Raw genomic sequence first — 26,009 nt, 5'->3', positions numbered from 1 at the left:
CTTCTCACTGATTTTTGTACCCCTTCCAGCTGCTGGAGACCGTCTGGAGAATGTTTTTGGAGCCTGCGTTTTCTGGGACACTTGGGTGGATTATGGGAAAATGGAACAGCATGGTAATTTAGCCGAGTTCTGGATGAGCCGGGACATAAGATCCCCACGTCTCCACACGTCCTAATCTCTCAGATTGTACTGAAGCTGTGGTAAACAATTTAAGACCTGCTTGGGTATGACATGAGGCTTCCTCTTGGCTATTTCTACCACTTCACATTGAATGGAAGGAAATCACTGAAACCCTCAAAACACAGTCTGGCAGGAGGCAAAATGCTTCACTTGGCATCCTGCCCCGCCCCTCCCACACCTGCAGCGGGGACCATTTGGATGCCCTGCACCCTCCCTGTCTTCCTTAGCCTGAGCCCACAGTTCCTGGCTCTGGGCCCACTTCCAAAATGAGAGCCCGACTGCCTACGAACATGGCCTGGCGTCCCAGGGGAAGTAGGTACAAAACAAACAATATTTGGAGCGCCTGAGTGGCTCAGTCGATTGAGCATCCGACTTCAGCTCAGGTCATGATCTCACGGGTTGTGAGTTTGAAACCCCGCATCAGGCTCTGTGCTGAGAGCTCAGAGCCTGGAGCCTGCTTTGGGTTCTGTGTCTCCCTCTCTCTCTGACCCTTCCTTGCTCTCTCTCTCTCAGAAATAAATAAGCGTTAAAAAAACTTTTTTTAAAAACTCAAACAATATTAACATGCATTTGTTTCCAGTCATTTGTACAGAAGAAATGTGCTTTGGGTACTTTCATTTTTAGATTCCAGTGAATTGGAAAAAAAAAAAGACTCCAGTGATTATCCAATATGTACACAGAACAAACAAAATATGAAATGTGTACACGGGATGTCCCTGCCAGAACAGTAAAGAAATCTGCTGCCTTATGCATACAGATCTTCCTCTACTTACAGTGGGTCCTGACAAACCGTTGTAAGTTAAAAATGTCCTAAGTCGAAAATGCACTTGATACATCTCACCTACAAAACATCGTAGCTTAGCCCCACCACCTTAAATGTGTTCAGAACACTTACATCAGCCTACAGTCAGGCAAAACCATCTTAACACGAGGTCTATTTTATAATGAAGCATTGAATGGTTCATGTAATTTAGTGAATCCTGTACTGAAAGTGAAAAACAGAACAGTTGCCTGGGTACAGGATGGTTGTAACTGTACTGGCCCTCTACCCGCGTGGTCGTGTGGCTGACTGGCGCTGCAGATTGTAGCCGCCACCCAGCATCACGAGAGAGGATCAGAATGCCTATCCCCGGCCCAGGAAAAGATCAAAATTCAAATTTTGAGGTGTAGTTTGTGCCAAATGCATATTGCTTTCATACCATCATAGAATCGAAAAATCAGGTCCAAGACCATCTTTATGTACCCTGGACAATAAATGCGGCCACAATTAAAGCCCACCACTCAGAATGAAGCCATGTCTTCATCCTTCCCGTGATGTACATAACTGGGGGAGACGAGGCTTGTTTCATAATAACATCTTGGTTTCCAACTTTTTCAAGGCAGGTATACTTTATTTAAATGGTAAACATGCGGAAATATGTTCTTCCACATCTTTCCTGTAAACTGACTCCCTGTATATCTATACACATCTTTTTATTCTTTTTACCTATTTTTTAACAGAGACATGAGCACACAATCTATCCTACTCTTCCCTTTTTTATAAGAAAGAAAAAGCGCATGTAATGTTGCTGAGGAACAATAGGGAGTGGTGGGGACTAGGGCACACTGCAGAGCACTTTCTCAACTGAAGGTAGCAGCCCCTTTTCAATGTCAATCAACTGTTGGCACAGGGAATAGAGGCTCCATGTTGCCGGGTTTTCCAGAAATTTAAAAAGAAGCCAGAAATCTAGACTTTAATGTAAAATCACTTAATTATCGGGTGCCTGGGTGGCTCCGTTGTTAAGCGTCTGACTTTGGCTCAGATCAGATCTCACCCTAAGTAAGTTGGAGTCCCACATCAGGTGATCCCCACTTCTCTTTCTCTCTGTCTCTCTGTCTCTCTCTCCCCCTTGCTCACTTGTGCCCTTTCTCTCTCTCTCTCTCTCTCTCAAAAACTTAAATAAATAAATCACTTAATTATCAAAGATTGCCAGCTAGTTTACTGTTGACCAGACAGGCCAAACAAAACATAGCTGTAGGCCAAATTGAGCCAGTGGTCAGCAGTTCAGAACCTCTGGTTTTAACAGTCAAATAGAACCATAGACCTATTACACAATTGTAGATGATGTGGCTCTTTCTAAGCAATGTAGAAGTATATTCTGTTTGAGGTCTAAGAAAGTCCATTATATTTCCAGTTGACGTGATACTTTGTAAGCAATAGATACGGAACTAAGAGAGCAAATTCCCTATGGTTAGTGATTCATACTAAACTAAGGTAGTGCAGCACAGAATGGCTGCACGTGGGAGAGAATTCATATTCAGAGAATATAAACTATGAAGAAAGAAGATTGAAGCAGACAATTTTGTTACAGTGTACTTTGGCCTGTCCGTGTGTTAGTTCCCTGTGGGGGCCATCCTAGCTCTAGAGCTGCTTTGGCTGCTGGTGCCTCAGCCCCTTGAAGGCTAGGTTTGGGCTTTGCCTCTCTTGTAGACATGCCCCTTGCCAGGATCTCTCACCACCATCAATCACAGATGCTAATGTTCAGGGAGGATCATCTTGTGTCAGACGTTGGTAAATGCTATGTCTCCCAGGCATATCTTCATCCTACCAAGCACAAATAGAGAAACTCTTTGTCATCTTTGTTTTACAGATTTGCCCACGTTTCATATAGCTCATAAGTAACAGGGCCAGGATTCACCAGGCAGCATGATCCCAGAGTTCCAGCTCCTAATTCCTACCTTCTCAGGGACCTTGTGTTTGTTAAGGAGTCTGTCTCTCTCGTGACAGGAAATTCACCTTTAAGGATCTTCTGCAACATTTCAAGACCTTACCCATTTTCTCCTTCTCTTATGTGTCTCTGTCCTTGGTTCTGGCGCTTATCAATCTGTCGTTTACTGGGTGGTTGACTTGGTAATTGCATGGCCTTTCTGAGCCTCAGTTTCTCCATCAATGAAATGAGGACAGGAGGGAGATGGCTGAACCAGATTTCTTAGGGCTCTATCCATTGTAAATGTTCTGGGATCCCACAGTGCTCAGAGAATACCCGTGGTTTCAAGGCCACATACACACCCATCAATCAGCACGTCATCGAAGGTCCTGGCTTTGTAACACTGCCCCTCTCCAACCCAGGACATTTTTATCCTTTTAATGCTTGAGTGTGTGCCTGTCTGAGTACTGCCTTCCCCTCCCTCCAATGCCTCCTCCTCAAACTCTTCTCAGACCCAGAGCCTGGGTGAACTTCACTTCTCATGAAGCCTCTCCAGCCTGCTCCAGGCCATGCTACTCTCTTCCTGTTCTGGAGACTGTTCACAGTAATCCCAGGTCTGTACAGATCTGTGTGGCACTTGACAAGGGACAGAGCACCGTGGTGTGCAAGTTTTCATATTGAGAGGCCCACAGCCCAAGTCAGGACCATCATGTCCACTATATAGACGAAGAAATTTTTTAAAAATCAGAAAATGTCAGGATTTGCCCAACTTTTCTCTGTAGCCCAGACCAGAACTGGACTGGAAACCAAGCTCCTGACCTCAGGCTGGAGCTCCTTCAGAGCCCTCACTGCCTGTGCAGGCATTAACCCTTTCATGCCGGAGTGCTGTGTGTCTCCAGTGGGTGTAACCCCCGTTCTCGGATAGGTAGTGTGACGGGGTGGGGAAGAGCGTGGGTGTTGGCGATGTCACACATAGGTTGGGCATATTTTAAGCCTCAGCTCCCTTGTCCATGAAATGAGGATCATTGCAGTACCACCTTTACAGGGCTGTAGTGGGAGTTAAATGAGATAATACAGGTATAGGTATTCTCTGCTTTTCAAAAGTTCACATCCTGCCACTCGGCTTTTATGGAAGACCCCTGGGAATGCCTGTTCTCAGTAACTGAAAGAAATCTGAAGAGGAATTCCATTTTTTGCAGTAAAAAGGGGCAAAGCGAAAATAGTGTTCAGTGTTTTGGGAGAGCTGTTAAAGATGTTAAAGATGTATCACCCCAAGCAGTGTAACGGACCCCAGCAAACAACTCAGCATCGAGCCGCCACAGCTTTGGACTATGTCTGTGAGCATCTGTGCTTTATCTTAATTTATGTTGGGCATCGTTATTACGATGCTTCCTAAGCTTTCAGGAAGGTCTAAGAGGGGTATTTTGGGGGGTCTGGGAATGCTAAAACATTTTTTTCCATATAAATTAATGGTAATTGCTTTTTCACTTTACGCTGCTTTGGCTCATGAAAGATTTCATAGGCGCACTGTACTTTCTGATAGTGGGCAGAAACTGTAAAGCATTTAGCACAGGGTCTGGGAAATAATCAGCACTCAATACATGTTAGCTGGTATGTCCATCCCCATCCTATCTCTGCAGGCCTAACTCAAATTTCTAGAAATGAAGATCAGGAACTGACCACAGGGCCATAGCCCACTGTGGCTCCTTGGTGTGTCAGGAAGAGCCATTGCTGGGGTGGCTGGGCTTCCCAACTGTGCAGATCTTAGCTGACCTCCGTGGTGGTGCCTCCTCCCACCGCAAAATCTTACTCTATTGTGCCTGATGGTAGTCATAATAGAGAGCCACCATGTGAGGGGTTAGCCAGTGCCAGGCCCTGTGCTAAGCCCCGTACCCCTGGGATAGTCGATGGCATTTGGAGGCTGAGCCGGGCTCCCCTCTCTCCCATCATCATAATGCCTGGAGTGGTGTCTCACCTGAGACTGTGCTCCTTCATGCACCCAAGTTTATTCTCATTTCCTACCGCCAGGTACTATTTATTTGCTAATAAAACAAATATATATTCTTGCCCTCCTGAAACTTAACATTCCCTTGCGGGGAGTGGGGGCGTGGGGCAGGCAAGTTAACACCGCGGAAAACCTTGGAAATATTAGATACATTTAATTTTTTATTAGGCTCCTCTTTGCTCCATGGATTTGTATGTATCCCTTAGACTCCCCCAAACGGGGCCACTTCTGGGCATTCACGTGGGGTTCGTGTGTCAGGCGAGCGGGCAGGCACAGCAGCCAGGAGCTCGGTCCCTCTGTGTGCCCTTGGATATTCGCTCGGTCTCTCTGAGCCTCAGTTTCTTCATTTGTCATTTAAGGAAATCACAGTGACTCCAGCCTCCCTGGGCTGTTGAGAGAATTTCATTGGTCCACGAAAGGAGTGTTCTGTCCGCGGGGCAGCTCAGACCCGGACAGACGTTAGGGCGGGAGAGAGCCGAGTGCCGCTTACCCAGACGGGCGCGGGCACGGGGCTTTTCTCGAAAGTTACATAAGGCGGCCCGGGGTGGCGGCCGCGGCCGGGAGCGCGCGTCCGTCGAAGGGGGAAAGGGGCGTGGGGACGGCGACGGCCGTCGGGACCCCCGGGGCTTGAGTGCGGCGCCGCCGGCCTAGGTGGGCGCGGCGCGGCGGAGTCGGGTTTCAGAGCGCGGGTGACTCAGGGCGCGGGCCGGGAGCCGGGATCCTGCCCGCCGCCGCCGCCGCCGCCGCTGCCCAGCGCCGCCTTTGTTCGCTGCAGGAAGGGCGAGCGGCGGCCAGCGCTCAGCCGGGCGCACAGTGCCTTCGGGGGGCTCGGCGGGCCTGCGAGATGGCGCCAAGGTAGGACTCGCTGCCCCGCGCCCCTGGCCCTCGCCCCTCGCGCCCGCCTCACCTTCTCGTTCCCCCACTTCTTGTAGGAGGAACGGACGGTGCTGGCGCCTGCTGTTTCTGCTTTCGGTGTCCGCGCTTCTTCCCGCTGTCACCCGGACCCGCTCCGCGACAGGTAAGCCGCCCGGCCCAGGGGTGGCCCTGGCTGCCTCTGCGCGACCCAGGGAAGCTGGTTTTGGCTGCGGGCGTGCCTCCGGTGCGCGCTCATTCCTGGACATAAAAGGGAGTTCTCGCCGCTCTGGGCGCACTGGCGCTCCAGCCGCCGCTTCCCTGGGCGGTGAGGGGCGACCCCGAGTCCCTGGCCCGTCGGGCGGGTGGCGCGCGGTCTGGACGCTGTGGAGCTAGGGCGCGACCCCTTCGATCCTGGGCACAGAGGGACTTTGGAAGCACAGTGACAGCGCCAGCGGCTCCGCGGGGACAGTTAGCTCTAGCTCAGCCGGAGCCCGCGCGCAGGTCGTGCGTGCCCGCTGGCTCACTGTAAGAGCAGGTCTGGTGCCCGCTGTGCACACAGGTGTGGCAGCGGGATCGCCAGCAGAGACACCTGGCGCCTTTGCCGCTCAAGAAATAACGGGACTGAATTGCGTCGATGCCTGACTTAGCCCTGAGTTAGCTGAAGGAGCCCCATCTATGGCGTGCACTGGTGCCATGGGTGATGGGAAGAGCTGTCCGCGGGGAGTCAAGGGATCGTAAGAGCCTCACTTTCCTCCCCAGGACCCAGAGCAGGATGGATGAGTAGTATGGTCTGAATTAAAAGAGATTTGGGTTAAGTTGTGTTCAGGCTGCCTGGGCTCGAAGTGACCTTGGGCATTGGATTTCACCGCTTCGAGCCTCAGTTTCCTCACCCAAGAAAACGGGAATAATTAGACCACCTTTCCTCATAGGGATGCTGTGAGGATTAAAAGAAGTATTAGAGATAATATGCTTTCCACACTTTGGCACGTACTAGGCACAAAATAGGTGATAGAAATTATGGGTCGATCCTTGCAATAACTGTGTTAGAAAGCAATGCGGGCAGTTTTACAGAGGACACTGAAGATGAGGGGGGGCTTAAGAAGTAGCCTGTCCAAAAGGCTGGACCGGAGCCGGGACCCCTAGGCTCGTGTCCTTCCACCCTCAGCCCTTTCTTCATGCCGCGTTTGCAGAACTTTGTTCTCAAAGGGTGGCCGCTCACCCCTCTTGGATTTAGGAGATCAGTGCATAGTGTCAATAGAATAAATGTGTAAGGAGCAGAAGGGGGAGCAACCTCTCTCCCTTTGAAGGACATTGAGGATTGAGGGGGTGGCCTGGGTTAACTCTTTGTGTGCCAGAGGAAGCCTGGGAGAGCCTAGGCCATCGTTTCCTTGGCCTCTGGCCACTTTTCCTGCCGGAGCGTCCAGTCTGGCATTTCTTGCAGATCAGAGGGCAGCTGGAGCACAGTTCTGGCTTCTCAGCACCACGCCCATGTCGAAACGTCGCCCTTTCACATGTGATAGAGGGCACTGCCAGCTCAGCAGTAGAGGGCGGCCTCACGTTTCACGGTCTTTCGTGAATGTTGCTGCAACCCCCAGCTCCAAAAACAAGAAGGTTCTGGGCAAAGAGACTTAGGTGTTTCTCTTTCCTCCTGTGTTTGAAGGCTGGAGCCCTTGATGTCAAGTCAGTTGTTAGAAACAACACAGAGGAAGTCCTGTTCCCATCCATAATGTAAAAAGGGAGTGCCAGGAAACCGTCAGGAGCTGGAAAGTGCCATGAAAGGGCCATTTGCAACTGATGGGTATCCAGCGTCCCTCTGGGCCTCCACAGCGACTCTTAGGCATGTAAGATACCCTCCTGCAAACCAAATTTTGCATGCTGTTTAGTAAGGCCAACACTTCTAAACAAACCACTTTATATGCTCAGGCAGCGGGTCACATTCATCCAGTCCTTAAAATCGCTCCTGGAGGCAGGGACCGGGACTGTTATTATCTCTGTGCCTCAAGTAAGGAAACCGAGGCCCAGAGTCTCAAGGCTCCCCAGCTCCAGATGGTTTCCTGGCCTACTCTGTTTGAAGAGACCCTCGTCAATGGGACCCTGTCCCCTACACTGATCCTTGTACCCCTCATGTGTCATGGCTGAGCTAGTAAAGTTACAGCGTCATTGGAACACCTGCTATTTTAGCAGATAAAGAGGTGGTTTTAGGGGGCAGGGGCAGCAGTTATTTGTTCCTGTTAATAAAATCCCGATATGTGCAAATTATTTACTTTTCTTTACGCTGACATATAACATGCATCCAGAAAAGTGCACACAGAAATTACAGCCCAGGTGTTTATCACAGAGCAAACTTCCACATAACCCAGGTCGAGAAGTAGGAGAGCCCCGGAAATTGTGCCCCTTGGATGTGATTGTTCCCTCCTTGCCCCCAGAGGTAGCCATTGCCTTGACTTTTGTGCTGATTGCTTAGTTTTTAGAAATAACTTTAGGGGCGCCTGGGTGGCTTAGTCGGTTAAGTGACCGACTTTCGCTTAGGTCATGATCTCGCGGTTCTTGGGTTCGAGCCCCGCGTCGGGCTCTGTGCTGACTGCCAGCTCAGAGCCTGGAGCCTGTTTCAGTCTGTGACTCCTTCTCTCTCTGACCCTCCCCTGCTCACGCTCTCTCTCTCTCTCCTAGAAATAAATAAAAATATTTAAAAAAATAAAATTTAAAAAAAGAAAAGAAATAACTTTAGTACCTAAGCATGTATCCCCAAATTCTACAGTTCCACTTGAGTTTGAACTTTATATATGGTTTCTTTCACTGAATATTAAGCTTTCAGATTTGTTTCTGCTGTTGTATGTGGCTGCAGTTAATTCACCTTTGCTGTATAATTTTCTGCTGCATTAATGTACTGTACATTATCTGTCCATTTTTCTCCAACAACATTTGTGTTGTTTCCATTTTGGTGGAGACAGTGGTGGGTTTCCACACATTCTTGCACATGTCTCTTGGTGCACACTTGCATGTATTCCTCTTGGTTCTGTGTCTAGGAGCGGAGTGCTGGGGACCAGGGCCTGCACACCCGCCACCTCAACAGACAGTGCCAGGCCTTCTTACACCATGGTTGTACTCAGGTGTGTGGTCACCCAGCAGGGGAGCCCCCATTTCTTCAGATCCTCACCGGCGCTTGATCTTGTCACTAGGCTGAATTTCAGCCCTTCTAATGAGTACATAGTAGAATCTTATTGTAGTCTTTTTTTTTTAAGGTTTTATTTCAATTCCAGTTAGTTATTTTGAGGTAAAGAGAGAGAGAATGTAGGGAGGGGCAGAGAGAGAAGGAGAGAGAGAGAAAATCCCAAGCAGCCTCCACGCCATCAGCGCAGAGCCCAATGTGGAGCTCGAACTCATGAACCGTAAGATCGTGACCTGAACCGAAATCAAAGGTCAGACGCTTAACCAACTGAGCCACCCCTTTACTGTAGTCTTAATGTATATTTTCCTGACTTTTAAGTTGATTTCCTTTTCACATAGTTATTGGACATGTGCTTATCCTGGTTGACTTTTTTATTGAGGCAAAATTCACATAACCAAACTATCCGTGTTCATGTGTACAATTCAGTGGCCGTTGGTCCATTCACACTGTTGTACCGCTGTTACTTCTGTCTGGTTCCAAAGCATTTTCATCTCCCCAAGGAGTGAAAGCCCTTATTCCATGAAGTGGTCACTCCCCATGGCCCCCGACCTCACCCCACTAGCCCCTGGGAACTTCTAAAGTGCTCTCTGTCTCTATGGATTTGCCTATTCTGGATCTTTCATATAAATGGCATCATAAAGTTTGTGCCTTTTGTGTCTGGCTTCTTTCACTTAGCTTAATGTTTTTGAGATTCGTCCATGTTGTAGCAGGTGTCAGTACCTCATTCCTTTTTATGGCTGAATAATATTCCACTGAATGGATATACCACAATTCGTTTATCTATTCTTCCATTGATAGGGATGTTTGTTTCCTCCTTTTAGCTATTATGAATAGTACTGTTATGAATATTTGGTACAAGGTTCTGAGTACTTGTTTTCACTAATTTGGGTATGTATACCCAGCAGAACTTCAGAGTGACATGGTAATTACATGCTTAAATTTTTTTTTTTTAGAAATTCCGAAACTCTTTTCCACAGTGGCTGCACCACTTCACATTCCCACCAGCAGTGTACAAAGGCTCTGATTTTTTTCACACCCTTGCCAACACTTCTTATTTTCCATTTTTCAGATTGCCGTCGTCTTAGTGGGTATGAAGTGGTCCCTCATTGTCGTTTTGATTTGCATTTCCCTGATGACTAATGATATTGAGCATCTTTTCTTGTGCCTATTGGCCATTTATAAATCTTCTTTGGGGCAAACCTAAACGCTAATCAGAGCCATTATGGGTTTTTTCTCTGATCATCTCACTCTTGCTCATGGCTGTCTGATGTGCTTTCCTGAAGGAGATAGAAGCCAGTAGGAGTCACACCTGAGGCTTCCCACTTGCACCCTGGCCTGTAGTTAGCTACTGTTGCTGGCATACCATTGGAAATTAGGATGAATAGAAATGATTGTAGTGTTTCAACTCCTGGGCAAACTTGTTGGATTTGTATAAAGTGGGGAATTCCTGTGGTAGCATCATGAGCTGCTTGTGTGTTTTCCAGCAGAGTGCAGGCTGAAAGCTCCTGGCATGCGAACCAGCCACAGCTTCAAATGCAGGGTTGGGATTTTGTAGTCTCTTTGGCTTAGCACACAATGTGAACTACTCTCCCCGTCTGGAGTACACTTTCTTACACTCTGTTTCTCTTTAAGGCCGAATTCTACCTCCCAGCTTAAATGGCACCCTGGAAGAGGTATCTCTCTGGCCAAGCTTTCTCATCACTGAACTCCCCATGCCCTTCATCTGTCTCTTCCAGCGCAAGCCACTATCCCCTGTGTACTGTCAGTATGTCAATTTCTCTCTCTTTACCATGGGAGTACCTTGAGGGTGTGGGTCATGCCTCATTTGTCCACAGATGGCCACTTGGACTTTGGCCCTTTTGTCATTATTTTGAACGATGCTGTTGGGACCGTCTTCTGACAAATGATGTTTGTTTTCTTTTTGGATTATTATTATTTTTTTAGTAGATTACCCCAACAGGCTTGTCCATCAAAGAACAGAAGTAGTTGCACAGTTCTTACATACTTAGATAGATCTCTCTTAGATACAAATTTAATCATTCTCCTGCCTCCTTTAAGCGCTCTCACTGGATGCTCACTCTCCCTAAGATGGGGTCCTGCTTCTTGCGGCAGAGGGCCCTTTGTGACCTCCTGGTCTCCAGTCGCACAGAGCCCCTCTTCTTGACTTAGGCTCACTCCTAACTACCGGCAGCTTGCGGAATGAGACATGCAATGTCTCACCTCTGCATCTCTGCATCGGCTGGTCACTCTTTGAGAATGCCTTTCTTTCTGGCCACCTGGCAACCCCCCACTCACCCTGTAAGTATTCTCTCTGGGAAGCCCTCCTCTGCCTGGCATGTTGGGTGTTTTTCTTTGGGCAGACACTGTTTATCAACTCGTCCCTCAGTCACAGGACTTCTCAGACTGGACCACGACCACTGACGATTCATCTGCCTCCCTTGCCACATGGGAAGCTCCAAAAGGCAGGGACTAAGCCTTTCCGACTCTGAGTCCCAGAACCTACCACAGGGCCTGACCGAGTGAGCATTTGGAAAACTCTTTCAATGAATCAAAGAGGGAATGAAAGGGTAGGTCCAAGTTGCGGTCTGGAGAGAATGTGCCAATTTACCATATCATCTGCGGTGTGTCATTCATCTCGATTCTTCCACGGCTCTGCCAACAGTGGGGTGACCATGGCTGAGTAATGAGGGTACATTATGGGGCTTTTAGGTTTTCTCCTTTAGTGATTTTAATAACTAGTTAGGAATTTATGCTAATGTTACTTAGCTCTTTATTTTTTTTCATTACGTCTAATTGCATAAACAATTTGTTTTCTGGCTTATCCCCACTCATCTTATACTTGGTGGCCTCCATTTTGTCCAAAGTTGTACACTTATTTTTTCTCTGCTAGCTAAATATATGAGTTTGTTTTCAAGGTTGCCTTTCATGTCTATAGCTTGACCTACTTAAAACAGACCATAAATTAGGTAAATTACATAGATTACATAGGGTGTAATCTGAAGTCAGTTTTTTTTTTTCAAAATTGTACCCAGGATTCTCCAAAACACTAATTAAGATGTGAGCTATTAACTAATCATTGTGTGCTTCTGGTTATCGTATACATTTTCTTCTTTAATGATCAAAATTTTTTTCTCAGACCTCTACTTTGGTCCCTTTCCTATGTCTATGCATGTGCCTGTTTTTTAAATCCCACATGGTCTTCATAATTGTCGCTTTTAAAAAATGTTTCTGTATATTTTTGAGGGGGAGGGGAGAGGCAAAGAGAGAGGGAGAGAAAATCCCAAGTAGGCTTTGTGCTGTCAGTGTGGAGCCCAACGAACTGTGAGACCATGACCTCAGCTAATAGTCAGATGCTCAAACAACTAAGTCATCCAGGAACCCTGATAATTGTTGCTTTGTAATATATTTTAAAATCTGGTAAGGGAAGTCACCCTATCTCATTCATTAAGTCATACAGGTTTTAGTACAGACTGATTTATCACACAATTTTTTTGAGATATGATTGGATACTTGGAGTGTTGGAGAGGTGGTGGGCAGGTGAGGGTTATGAAAGGGGAGGAAATCTTACTGTGAGATTCAGTTGAAGACACTAATGTACAATAGGAGAATGGATGGGCAAATAAGGCTTCAAAGTCAAAGCAGCAGATCATGGAGCTTGAGCTACTGCTGTCGACACAAAGCCCAGAGGAGCTGAGATGGATCAGAGATGTTGGGAAGAGCAGATTTGCTGGCTGACCACCTTCCTCTGTTCCACCCCAACTCAAGAGAGGAAAAGTCTAGGGTTAGAGCAGAGCCTGAGAGAAGGTCCAGACCTATTACTGGGCAAGATTTAATGAGGGAGACATGAGGCTGGGGTCACCTAATGAGTGTATCCCACCCCTTGTCCCCATCAGAACTCAACTTAACTCAATGCAACCTCATCCAATACAACCCAACTCAAACCAACCCAAGCTGACCCAACCCAAACCAAACCAATCTTATCCAACCCAATCCATTTCACACTTGTTGCATGGCATGGATGACTTGAAGATTGGACAGGGGAGAAATCTGTTCTGAGGGTCCTGGTACCTCCCTCAAATGAGCAGGCCCCCCTGAGTTCAGGGATTAAGAGAGCCCCTTCCTGGGTTTAGAGCAGTTTAGCTAGAGTCTGGTGTCCAGGGAGTAGCCCTGCCTTAAGCTTCTCCAGGAGTCATCCCTCCATGGGCACTTAAATGGGGCCCAGCTTAAAAGCCCCATCTACTAGCAGGAGGTCTTTTTCAACTAGTCTTTTCACAAAGTGAACATCTGCTGAAGTCTTTGAAAAGCTGCCCCGTTCTGTGTTCTGGCTACTACAGAGATATATAGGTTTATAAATATATAGGTTTCTGTCTTCTTCCCAATTTCCTGGCTGGCTGCTCTGAGACCCTCTGTGGTGGGTGGTGGGTGACTAAAGAGATGCATTGGACTGAGCATCCATCCGAGAGGTGCTCACAGTTCAGTAGGAGAGATAGGGTGCAGCTTAAATGCTGAGGAACTGCTCCTGTGTGTCCCTAATGGAGGTACAAACAAACCTCAGCCCTACTGAAGTAGGGGTGTCTGTTTCCACCAGAAGACAGGGCAGGCCAGGGGAGGGAAGCAGGGTTTGATAGAGGAGACTTATCTTTTCAATAGTGCTTCAATGTTAAAAATCGAGAGTAAAAAAAATAGCCATTGTAAAAGTCTAGGGGGTGAAGGGAGTTCAGAAATGTCGCATATTATCTCATGACTCGGAGACAATTGCTGCTAACATTCGGTGGGCAATTTTTCAGTTATTTGCTGAAATATGCACGTACGTTATAAAAAGAATAGATTATTCTGTACGTTGTGTTGGGTTGCTCGGGATTTTTTCCTTAGTAATCATCTAAACACTTCCTCTGGGACATAAATATTATTTCCTAACATCCTTTGTAATTGAAATATTATTTAATTGTATGTATGTCCCATAATTAAATTAGCCCCCTTTCATGCCTTTGTACTGTTTCTGGCTGTTCATTATTATAAACAATATCATGATGACCCTATTCTTGTAGCTCTGGATTTGACCTTTTTTGCAATTATATTCTAGCACAAATTCCTAAAACAAATTGTTGGCCCTGGTGCATGCCCATTTTGAAAGCTTCTGTTGCATTCTTCGAGAAGGTGATAGTATAGCACGTCCTACAGCAGCACATAAGACTAGTTCACTCCGCCTTTATCTGCTGCTGCTGTTTCTCTAATCCAAAAGGAGACAATGACATCAGGTAAAGGGACGATGTTGCATTACTGCCTCATATTGTTCTTAGTTGAGTGGAGTTGGGAATCTTTCCTCCTTTTGCCCCTCCTGCTTCTTTCATTCATTTTCCACGTGACTTGTAAGGGCTGGAAGAGAAGAGGATTCTGATTCTGCAGGAAACTGGAGTTGCAGAGGTCATGTCCAAGGACCTTGATGGTTCTCAACCTTGACTGCGCCTTAGAATCACTTGGAGATTCAGAGTGACTTGATGCCCAGCCTTCCACACTTCCAGGATTCTGAATTCCTCTGGGGTGAGGTCTAGTTGTTGGCGGGTTTGAAGAGCTCCTGGTGTGGTTCGAGGGTGCAGCCAGGGTTGAGAAGAAGCCATGCAGTCCAAGGGCTCCCTTTCTGAGGTGGCAGTTCTGAGTCCCAGAGACGAAAGTACCTGTCTGTGGTTGCAACACAGGTGAGTGATAGAGCTGGCACTGGATTCCAGAGGGACCTCAGGGGGTGTAGCTCAGGCATATGAGGTCTGGAAGCCTGGGTCCTGGGTTCAAATCTCAACTCTGCTACTTCTCATTGAGTGACCTCCCTTTCCCTTACCATCCGTACCTGTAAATTAGGTCAGTAATTCCTACTATAAAGATTAACAAGGTAAGCCTTGGGCCTGTAATTAGGGATCCGTTCAGTACCTCCTTCCTTCCCTGCTCCCACATCTCTGCGGGTTCCCTGGGGGCAGGAACCCTATTTTATTTATCCATGTTTCCTCAGCATCCGACATGCCACCAAACGGACACAATGAGCATTTGAATACATTAATGAATGAGTCATTCAAAGCCCGGGACTGTGGAGACCTCAGTGAAAACCCAGCATTCTGAACTCTTGACCATAGCAAAGTCTGTGTGTGCCTCCAGCCTTGCTGGAAGGCCACCCGCAGCCATACGCGGCCATCCACGGCGGTGGGTGGCATGGGGACCAGAGTGGGGGTGAGAGCAGAGACTGGATATAACAGATATGTCGGGATAGCATGCGTGTCACAAAAGAAAAATGAAGTTATTCTTTTGGGTGCTGGAAGGTTATAACCATGCTGGAATATAAGTCTAAGGAGCCCAAAAGCTGGTGACAAACTGAACCTAAGTTCATGCGATTTCAACGGCATCACACACACAACTCCGTCTGAAGTTGGGTCAGCCTGCAGCTTCTCCCCTCCCAGCCATGCATCGTAGTGGCTGGCTTCTTCTGTCTTTATTTTCAGCAGACATGTCTGTCTCCCTCCACCCTAGAGTGTGCCTTCCAACTTCTTGCTACTCAGATGTCCATGGACCAGCAGCATCAGCATCACGGGGGAACTTGGTAGAAATGCAGCATCTCCAGTCTCATCCACAGACCCGATAAATCAGAGTCTGCATTTTAACAGGATCCCCGGTGATTCACATGCGCATTACAGTTTGAGCAGCACTGTAAAACCAACTCTGATTATATTACCGCTGTTGATAACCCTCTGTCATCTTCTCGTGCTGACCCCCTGTGGTAGGCAGTCATGGCCCTCCAAAGGTGTTTGCACCCTAATCTCCAGAGCCTGTGACTAGATGAGGTCACATGGCATAGAAGAGCTAGGATTGCAGATCGAATTTGGGTTGATAATCAGCTGATCTTAAAAGAGGGTGAGGGTCCTGGACTACTCAGCTGGGCCAGTGTAATCACAAGGGTCCTTAAGAAAGGAAGGTGGTGAGCAGGAGAAGAGGTCAGAGAGATGCAACGTGACAACTTGACCGGCCTTCTTTGCTGGTGTTAAGATGCAGGAAGGGACCGTGAGCCAAAGAACACAGGTGGCCTCTAGAAGCTGGAGAAGGCAAGAAATGGATTTTCCCTCAAAGCTTCCGGAAAGGAGCACAGTCTGTTGATACCTTACTTTTTATCCAAGTAAGACCTGTGTTGGACTTCTAACCTACAGAACTGTAAGGTAACAAGCTTTTGTTGATACAAGTCACTAAATTTGTGATGAGCTTTTATAGCATACATAGAAAATAATTACAACACTTCTTAGCATGGCATTTGAGACCTTGACATATCACCAATGTTTTGGCTTTGTCTTCCAGAATATTCCTCCTCATAGCCTTACCTCAAACCACACAAACTCCAAAGTGGCTGGAATCTTGGGGAGGGCCACCTCAAAAGTCTAAACTGAGGACATTGTCCACTGTACCTAGCACCTAGCACTATGCCTGGCCCCTGGCAGGTACTCAGGCAATACTTGCGAAACAACCTGGAGGCAGCCTGGAGGGGTTCTCCTAGACTCAGGAGACAAGTATGGCAATGGTTGGGGGAGGCATGGAAGAAACTTGCCCAAAGACTCAGCTTTGATGTTCCCCTGTTCTTTTGTCTTAGATCTCCGCCTCTTTAGGGGCCTTGGCTTCCCATCTAAGAAGTGAAGGAGTTGGACCAGGTGAACCCTTAAAAGCGCTGTTAGTATGAATACTCTAGGATGCCTGAGTTCAGATGACCAAATGCTGTGGCACTTGGGGGAAGTGATTGAACTCAGCAGCCCTCATCCCTGTTCATCTGGTTGCTAGGCAGATGCCCCACTCCAGCCCAGTCCACAAGCCGGGATACAGAACTATGCCCAACAACTGTGTGTTTTTGGCACAAAGCAGAGACCACAGCTGCCCTCTCCCCTGTCTAGTTAAAATACCAAGTTACTCACTCTCCCACAGCAAGAAAAAAAGGAGGGGGTAGAAAGCATTTCTCACTGCAGAGTTTTTCCATGTGACACATTTTCTAATTTTACTTCAGGTTTAACTGTCTGGAGTAGATGGCTCCATTTCAGGGTCTCCCCCCCCACCTCTTCTTTTAGAATGTAAACTTCCAGTCTGCGAAGTGGAATGTTTTTGCTTGTTTAATATTTGCAAGTGTGGGCTGATACCAGATTACAGCTGAATGTGTTCATTTTCTCTGCTGGGGCAAGTTCTCTAAAATGCACAGCACTAAACTAACGGTCAGATTCTTCAATTCTGGGCTGGGCTGTGGCAGCTTAACCAAGTCATTTCCATTCTCAGTCTCAGACACTTGCTGTACGAGGACAGAAAAAGGCTGGCTTACCAAGGAGACTGTGTGGCTGGACTGGAAGAAGTAGTTGGTGACCCCCATTTCTAGGAGTGGTTCTGTTGGGGCTTAATTGGGATTGTATGCACCTGATTTTATTTTATTTTTATTTACTTATTTAAAAAAATTTTTTTAATGTTTATTTATTTTTGACAGAGACAGAGAGACAGAGCATGAGTGGGGGAGGGGCAGGGAGAGAGGGAGACACAGAATCTGAAGCAGGCTCCAGGCTCTGAGCTGTCAGCACAGAGCCCGTCACTGGGCTCCGGCTCACGAACCTCGAGATCATGACCTGAGCTGAAGTTGGACGCTTAACTGACTGAGCCAGCCAGGTGCTACACACCTGATTTTACATCTGCCACCAGCTCTGTCTGCCTGGCTGTCCCACGGCATGGACTGGCTGAGAACTTGTTAGTGCCTGGTAAGAATACTGCAGCTTTGTTTTAAAGAAATGGATCTTGCCCTTGCAATGTCTGTGGTGTCCAATGTCCTGCTTCAATCCATCTGCCCGGAGTCAGTCCTGTGTCTAATGGACTGTGGTAGCCGCTCCCTTGCTGGTAGGATCGCCATCGCTCCATCCTCAGGCATTCCCTGCAGGTAGAGTGGCTCATTGAAACACAGGTTCCATCATGTCGTGCCCCTCGTAAGCCCTTGCATTCGTTCCATTACAGCACCTGAAATTCCACTCTCCCTGGGCTGGAGCTCCAGGCTGCCCATCCTGTCCTATCCCTCTTCATGTCCCAGCTCCAGCCACACTGAGATGCTTGCTGGTCTCAACTTCACAAGTATGTTCCTTTCACCCAGCATCTGCTAGTGCCTGCCTGCGGGCTGGAGTACTCACCCCGCTCTGCTGAGATCCTCTTTTGCCTTTTCTCCTTTATACACTTACTACTCAAATTGGTCCCTGCACCAGCACATCGGCATCACCTGGGAGCTTGTTAGAAATGCAGGGCCTTGGGGCACCTGGGGGAGCTCAGTCAGTTAAGCATCTGACTCTTGATTTTGACTCAGGTTATGATGCCACAATTTGTGGGATTGAGCACTGAATCGGGCTCTATGCTGACATTGTGGACCCTGCTTGGGATACTCTCTCTCTCTGCCTCTGTCTCTGCTCCTCTCTCATTCTCTAAGAAAGGAAGGAAGGAAGGAAGGAAGGAAGGAAGGAAGGAAGGAAGGGAGGGAAGAAAAGAGAAAGAAAGAAAGAAAGAAAGAAAGAAAGAAAGAAAGAAAGAAAGAAAGAAAGAAAGAAAGAAAGAAAGAAAGAAGGAAAGAAAAGAAAGAAGAAAGAAAAAAAGAGAGAGAAAGGAGGGAGGGAGGGAGGGAACAGAAAACAAAGAAACAAAGAAAGAAATGCAAAGCCCCAGGTTAGAATCGCCCAGACCCTAGGGGATGCTTGTGACATGGCCTTTGTAGCTTAGTGGCTAAGCACTGGGGGCTGTGGGATCAGACAGAGCTGGCTGCAGTTCTAGGCTTTGAACATACTAGCTGGTGACTTTGGACGATTTACTAATCCTCTTCCAGCCTCTGTTTCCTCATCTGTAGAGTGGGTGATAACAGTGCCCATCTCAGAGTTCTTGTGATGAGGACATGAGAACATGTCCCCAGAGCTCTTAGCACAGTGCTTGTACCTGATTCATTCCATTCGGGGTCAGAATTCACGTGCAAGTTCATCTTGCCAAGGATGAGGAGGGCTAGGATGAGGTCATTCATCTTCGGAATCATTGACCTTCCACTGGAGGGACATAGAATGCCATACTCTGTTGTGGGGAAGAGTGAAATATAGCTAAACAAGGACTTTGGCAGGGTGGGTAGGAGGGTGGGATACAATTAATCAAGTTTCTGGCCTCCATAGACTTCACCATCTTGCCTGTCATATCTGGTCGGTTATCCATTCATTCACTTGTTCACTCACTTTTACTGAATAAATATTCATTGACTGCCTACCCCGGACAAGGCAACGTGGTATGTGCTGGGCATCAAATGATGAACAAGAGAAACATGGTTCCCACTCTCTGGGAGCTGGCAGTCTATGGGGGACATAGACACTATATAATTGTACAACACCCCCCCCCAAATATTTGTAAATGGTAAACAAATGTTAAGGAGAACTACAGGGAGCTATGGGGGCACAGGCCTGGACACTCTGATCAGCAGCGGGGTGTCAAGAAAGTCTCCATGAGGAGGGACATTCAAGATGAGATGTGAAGAGTGAATCGATTTAGCCAGGAAAGGGGGTGGGTTGGAAGAGGAATGGAATGTTCCAGATTAAGGGATCAGAATGAGGAGAGGGGTGAAACAGTAGCCTGTGTGCAGCCTGAGCATGGTGTGGGTGGGGAGGCTGCAGGGGGTCTAGAGATGAAGCATCACCTCCATCCAGAAGCTGCTTCCCTAAGCCTGGCCCCGGGTGAGCATCTTGGCTTCCCTCGGTCCTGTGGGTCCGACGCGGTGCTCATAGCCCGAGATCCGTGGGCTAGGGGCCTCTGGGTCCTGCCTCTGCCCTGCTCGTGCCTCTAATTGCAGAGAGTAAATTGCCTTAGGGAGGGGGTATGGGGTCTCCATCTCTGTGTTGCACAGAAGTGTATTTAAGGGACTTGCAGCAAAATGACAGGGGAGCAGGGCTGGAGTGAGAGCCACCCAGAGCCTTTCACAGCGGCCTCACCAAAAGGCCATGAATGTCACATGGGGAAAGGATTCTAAGAATTGCCCTCTGCAGTTAGACTCCAGTTAGTCTTGGCTTTGAAAATCTTCTTTCTGTCTATAAAATGAAGGGGTTGGACCAGCTCTAAGGCCCATCCAGATACGATATTTTCTCTTTTGATTTTTGTCTCTCTCTGGATCTCTGTATTCTGGATGTGCGTCCGTAAACACAACGCAGAAGTAATTCTCTCCCCAGGGAACAGAAACAAGATCTTGGGGGTCAATAACTCTAGTGGGAAGCTTTTAAAAGTGTTTATGCAAGAAAGCAACTTCTTTACAAATGGTGGGGTATACTGGGGCATCAGAGTGGCTCAGTCGGTTAAGCTTCGGCTCAGGTCATGATCTCATGGTTCATGGGTTTGAGCCCCACATCGGGCTCTGTGCTGACAGCTAGCTCAGAGCCTGGAGCCTGCTTCAGATTCTGTGTCTCCCTCTCTCTGCCCCTCCCCCACTTGTGCTCCGTCTTTGAAAAATAAATAAATTAAAAAAAAATTTTTTTAAACTGTGAGATATGGAGGAGGCCCCTCCTGTCTGGGCCATTACCTTAGGGACCTTCTCACACTGGCTGTGCTCATGATCCGTGGCTGTGTGCCTGTGGCATGCCAGGCCACGTTGTTTATTTCCTGCATCCACTTTACTCAGAGGTTGGTAACTTGGGGTGGGGTGGGAAGTCCAGTAATAACTGGGGAATAATTGAGAACATTTTATACTAAAAGAAACAGCACACATATATTATGAGTGGAGTGCAAAAGTTGAGTGCTTTTAGCAGGAAGCTTTAATTAAGTTTCCAAGGTCTGGGGGGTGCTCTTTGGCTAGACCCAGATAGTCAGGAATAGGGTCCCCTCTCCCTGATGGTAGGATGCCTGAGCGGAGATGATGCTGTGTATAGATTTGAGGTCCTGAACTTGTGCAGAATTACTGCAATGGGTGCCAGAACCCACTCTTGCATAAACATTTTCTCCATCTGCAGATACGCAATGCACCTGTGTGTGGAAGGGGTTATTTATATTTTTGTTGTTGTTGACAAGATGAAAAGTACTGCTCTCTGAAGCTCTTGTACTAGAACTGTCAATCCCATGAGGGAGGGAACTTGTCTCTGTTACTGCTGGATCCCCAGCACCTAGAATAGTGTCTGGCAGACAGAGGGTGCTCAATATGCTGGTTGAATGAACAGATGCGTGTATGTGTTCATGGCTACAAGAAGCTTTCCCCTCTCAGGCTGCATTTACCTTTCCAAGAATCAGTGTGTGGGGTGGCATCAGCATGGGAAGGTTGGGTGGAATGTGAAAAAGGCTGCTCATGCATATGCATACGGGAGACTGGCCAGTCCCACTCAAGCTCCGGGTTTCTAAGAATTGCCCTTTGGAGACAGCCTCCTACCCAATGTGGTCCACGCCGCATAGTGGCTCTTGTGGGAGAAGACACAGTTCACCATTCATGTACCTTGGAGAGCTTGGCTCCTACAGCTCCCTTCTGAAAAAACCCGGAGCTCCCCCAAACACTTTGCCTTCATCAAAACCCACTGGAAACCTTGAGGGCACAGGACATGTGGGATTTTCGGGATTTCTAGGTTACTGATGGAGGGGCGCCTGGGTGACTCAGTCAGTTAAGTGTCCGACTCTTGATTTTGATTCAGGTCATGATCCCACATCTTGTTCTGTGCTGACAATGTGGAGCCTGCTTGGGATTATCTCCCTCTCCGCCCCTCCCCTGTGCGTGTGTGTATGTGTGCATGTGCACATGAGGGCAGGACACTCTCTCTCAAAATAAACATTAAAAAAAATAAATCACAGATGAGAAGATTAAAGTCACACAGCTGGAAGACAAAGGGCCTGGATCTGGGTCTTCTGATGTCCAGGTGGGGGCACGGCACCACCCTGAAATTCCCAAGTCCCAAGCGTGACTGTAGACGCCCAGTCAATCTGTCCCATCCCCAGGGACGCGGGAGGAGAGCCGAGGGCAGGCATTCACATGAGCTGAGGTCCGTCTGGGTTGTGGCAGCGTGTGGTTAGAGCTGAGCTCTGAAATCATCAGATGGACTTCAGATCCCCATTCTTCCTCTTCTGAGCTATGTGACTTGGGCAAATCACTCAGAAACAGCATCGGTTTCCTCACCTCGGTGTGGGTTGAGGGGCAGGTAGAGGGCCCACCCCCAGGGCTGTGCCGGACGCTCGGCAAGTAATGCTAGAGGAGAGCTCGGAGAGAGCGGGAGGCAGGCGGCAGGCCCGCAGTGGCTGGGAGCTGGCCCCTAAGCTGTGAAGCTCGCGCTGCCGCAGGACGGCACCCCCTGGCCTCGTCCCCAGCAGTTCTGACCGGAGCGGCGGCAGCTAGGCATCAGTGTTCTCAGGACATCTGGTGGTGGTTCTGCCAGAGATGAGGAAGGAGCCCCGTGCTAGAGCACACGGGCCATGAAGGCAGCGGGCACATCTGTCCTATTCACTGGTGAACCTTCAGCATGAGCAGTGCCAGGCTCGCGGCACTTGGTGCTTGCTGACATTTATGAGTAGTGAGTGAATACACGAATGAGTGAGTGGATGATGGATGAACTACGTGTGCTTGACACCTGACCTTGCCCTGCACCACCACCCTGAGAGCCAGGCATTGTCATCTCCACGTCCGGGTAAAGAAGCTAAGGCTCAGAAATGTTAAAGAACCGGCCTGAGGTTACTGCCTGGTACGTGGTGGAGCAAGGGCTCGCGCACCCAGGTCTGTCTGGTGTCCAATTCCACATGCTTTCCCTGCACCTGTGGACCGGGGTGGGGGGGGGGCGGTCCTCCTGGGATCCCCAACCCTGGCATCACCCTCAGTTTCGGGTTTCCAGGTAGAGGCATCTCCTGGACACTCCTCTTGGAATCTCTGATGCTCCCTCTCGTTGCTCTGGACCGCTCCTCCTGCAGCCAACATGTGGGGACGATCGAGCTGTGCTCTCATCTAGATTAAACAAGCGTTCGCCTGTTGCAAAATATGACTTCGGGGTCACCATCTGTTCCAGCTGTTTGCTGAAACTCAAATCCACTGCAGAGCCAAATGGGCTTCAGCACCCAGCAGGCAGCAGGTCTCTGCACAATTGAGCAGGACAGTCTGCAGAAAGAAGCAGTGTGTTTGGTAACGGCTGCAGGACACATTGCTTAGGTCGTCCGTTTCCGCCTGGCTCAACAGCACCCAAGTCATTGTGCGGACCGCAGGCCCCCACTTCGGGCACGAATGCATGCATTCGCACGTTGGGTCCCTCCTGTGTACCAAGCCCTGGGTGAAGGTGCTTTCCCGTGCCTCGCCTTCTTCAGGGTTTCAGGGGGAAGAGGCCTGGAGGGTAGCCAGCTGTGGTAACGTGATGCTGTGGGCACTGGGATGCCTCACACCGTCAGTCTGGGCCCTGATTTCCTCGCCTTGGGGACCCCAGCTCTGAGGTCCTCCACCAGCCTTGGTCCACGTAGATGAGATTTCACAGTACCTGTTGAAACCCTGAGCTCATTCTGTCCCTGCTTCTCTGCTCTGGCTGAGTGCACACAGACTCGTCTGCTAGAACACCCCGGGCTGTTCCCAGGGCAGCATGGCTCCGCCTGGGGCATGACATGCCAAGGGCCCGAGAGGCTGCAGGAAAGTATGTCTCCTGCTGCTGCCAAACTACCGCCTTCGCCCCGCATTCCAGTTCGCCACGTCCACCCTCTCCTTGGCACAGTAAGGAAGGGGGCCTGGCTTCCAGGGGCAGCAGCTCAGGGTGACGTGGTGGTGCCTCCTAAAATGGTCAGCTGTGGCTTTCCTCAGAAACCTGCTGAGGCTCCCCGTGGCCTGTTGGATACATTTTGGTCCCCTTGACTTGACATTCAGGCTTCTCTGCAATCTGGCTCCTGACACCTACATGAACAAGTGATAAGAGTAGAAAGAGCTGGGGTGACCTGCATCTGAGTCCCAGCACCCACTCACCAGCTCTGTGGCCTTCATCTGTGAAATAAGGTGGCAGTAGTCCCCACCTTATCAAATTGTCCTGAGATTACGTGAGCTAATGCATGTCACTTTAATACTTCTGAGTCTGTAGTTCTCTCCTTTCTGCTCAAATGCTGGGGGCTATCTTAGGGTCCGTTGCTTCCCTCCTTCGGAACTGCTCACACACCCCTCGTTTTCCTTATGGCGGGTTAGCTCGCATTCTGCCCTCCCCACCACGTCCACCTGTGCAGAGCCTTCCAGTTCAAGCCACCTGTATTGGGACCCTGTGTCGGTGTCTCCTCCCTCTACTAGACTCAGAGCTACTTGTGGTCCAGGTGCTGCATCCTCTTGGTCTCCCAGAGTCCAGCCCAGAGCCAAGTTTGGACAAGGTCAGCCACTGGACGCTGCTTGTAGGCCAGGGCAGACCCTTCCACTGGGACCAGGATAGAGTGAAAGGAAAGACCCCTCCAGGGTCCATCCTCCCCTTGTGGCCACATTGCAGCTGGGATAATATAAATGATGACTGGATTGAGGCATGTGGGTAGCAACTCTTTAAGAGACTACTGCCCAGGTGCTGTTACCCATCCCAAAAAATTCAAGAAACACCTGAAAAAATGCCCCACTTAAGAGAAAGGCTTAGAAAACCCCAGAACTGTCTGTCTTTTAAGCTCCTCCCACCATCTGAAGCCCCTCCCACCAAGTGCCTTAGTTCCTGGGTGGGGTTGGGGCTGAGGGATGCAGCCAGGAGCAGGAATCTTTCTATTGTTCCCTCCAGGACCTGGAGGGCTAGTCTGTTCCATCCCATCCCAATTGTCCAGTGGCCCCAGCTCATGTCTGATCCCCAGACAGGTTATGTATGAGCAGCTTCCCTGAGGCCTCCAGCGAAGCTTCAAGACCCTAACAATATGTAAAGGAGAAAGGGAAGCCTATGTTGCTCACATCCTCCACCCAGACCCTCATTTCAGGGAGGGGGAAGGTGGAGGCGGCTGGAATTTAGTCTGAAGTCTAAGAGGCCAGTGTGTTTAAGGGAGGCACTCCCAACTTAGTGGGTGAGAGCCAAGAGCAGGCGTTTTGCAAAAGACTGGTCATTCAAAGCCCTCCTGCTTAAGGGTCAGCCAAAAGAATGGGAGACTCCAGCCCTCAGGAAAGTTAACATCAAGCTTTTGTAATATAATAATAATAATAATATCTATTATATCTCAACAATGGGGATCAGATGAGAGCTGGGCTATTAGGTACATATTGAGCTAACAGTGTTGTTGGCATTACTATGGCAACAGCTGGAATTCATTAGACTCCTTCCGATTGATGACAATAAATAAGAGATATTAGGGCAAGCCTGCAATCACTCTTGTCCCAAATCCATTAAGCTCATTCATTCACTCACATGTGCATGTTCATCCATCCATCCATCCATCCGTCCGTCCATCTGTCCATCCATCTATCCATCATTGCTCAGTTTTTGCTTACCCCAGGCAAGAACCCATGCTGTAGAGGTGGGTGAAGGTGGGAGATGCAGAAATGAAACCAGAACATGATGCCTGCACCCTGAAGGGCTCATAGGCTGGTGGGAGACATGGGCAAGTGAACAGATAATAACAGTAGTGAGAAATTGGAGCTTCCTGGGAAATTCACCCAGGGAGGCTTTCTTGGCCAGATGGTGTGACTTATTTGTGGGCATCTGGGAGTAGGTCCTGAGGCCCAGCTTCCCAGCGTGGCCACAGTGGACCTCCCCTGGGAGTCTGCAGGCCCCTTATGCCCAGCACGGGGCAGGGGGAAGCTGGAGGGGCAAGAGAAGTCGCTTTTGCCAGCACTTCCCAGAAGACCTGGGCTCTTTCTGCTTAGGACAGCTTTTGCCTGGAACCTGGGTCCCTTGGAGGCCATCAGCTTACTCCTGGCCTTAGAACCCTGACCTGACATGCCCAGGCCCTTGAGCTAGGGCGCCCAAGCTTCTCTATTCGCTCATGGCCAGCCTGGGGCCACTTGGCTACCTCAGTCCAGGCCCTGGGGCCCTCCTGCTGCCAATCAGTGGGATCTAGTCCCTCAGGGGACCCAGCTTTCCATTAGCCTGGTTAGGAAGCTGCTTATTTGTAGCTCATCACAGCTGGGGCCCTGCCTGGGTCTGTCTCCTGTTGAAGCAGCTGGAGTCCTGCCCAACTC

The 26,009-nt window shown here is 48.9% G+C and overlaps 1 protein-coding gene across 1 annotated transcript in view; it reads left to right on the top strand.

The window, feature by feature from the left end:
* Positions 1 to 5,716: 5,716 nt before the first annotated feature.
* Positions 5,717 to 26,009, top strand: part of COL15A1 (collagen type XV alpha 1 chain) — a 104,732-nt gene continuing 84,439 nt past the window's right edge. The window contains exons 1-2 of the mRNA XM_039234836.1: positions 5,717 to 5,727; positions 5,805 to 5,890. Coding sequence (XP_039090767.1) covers positions 5,717 to 5,727; positions 5,805 to 5,890 — 97 coding nt within the window. The remainder of the gene's footprint in view (positions 5,728 to 5,804; positions 5,891 to 26,009) is intronic.

The sequence above is a fragment of the Hyaena hyaena genome, unplaced genomic scaffold (assembly GCF_003009895.1).
Source record: "Hyaena hyaena isolate Hyena2069 unplaced genomic scaffold, ASM300989v1 scaffold_93, whole genome shotgun sequence".
Lineage (NCBI taxonomy): Eukaryota > Metazoa > Chordata > Mammalia > Carnivora > Hyaenidae > Hyaena > Hyaena hyaena.
This window is presented reverse-complemented; position numbering and strand designations above follow the sequence as displayed.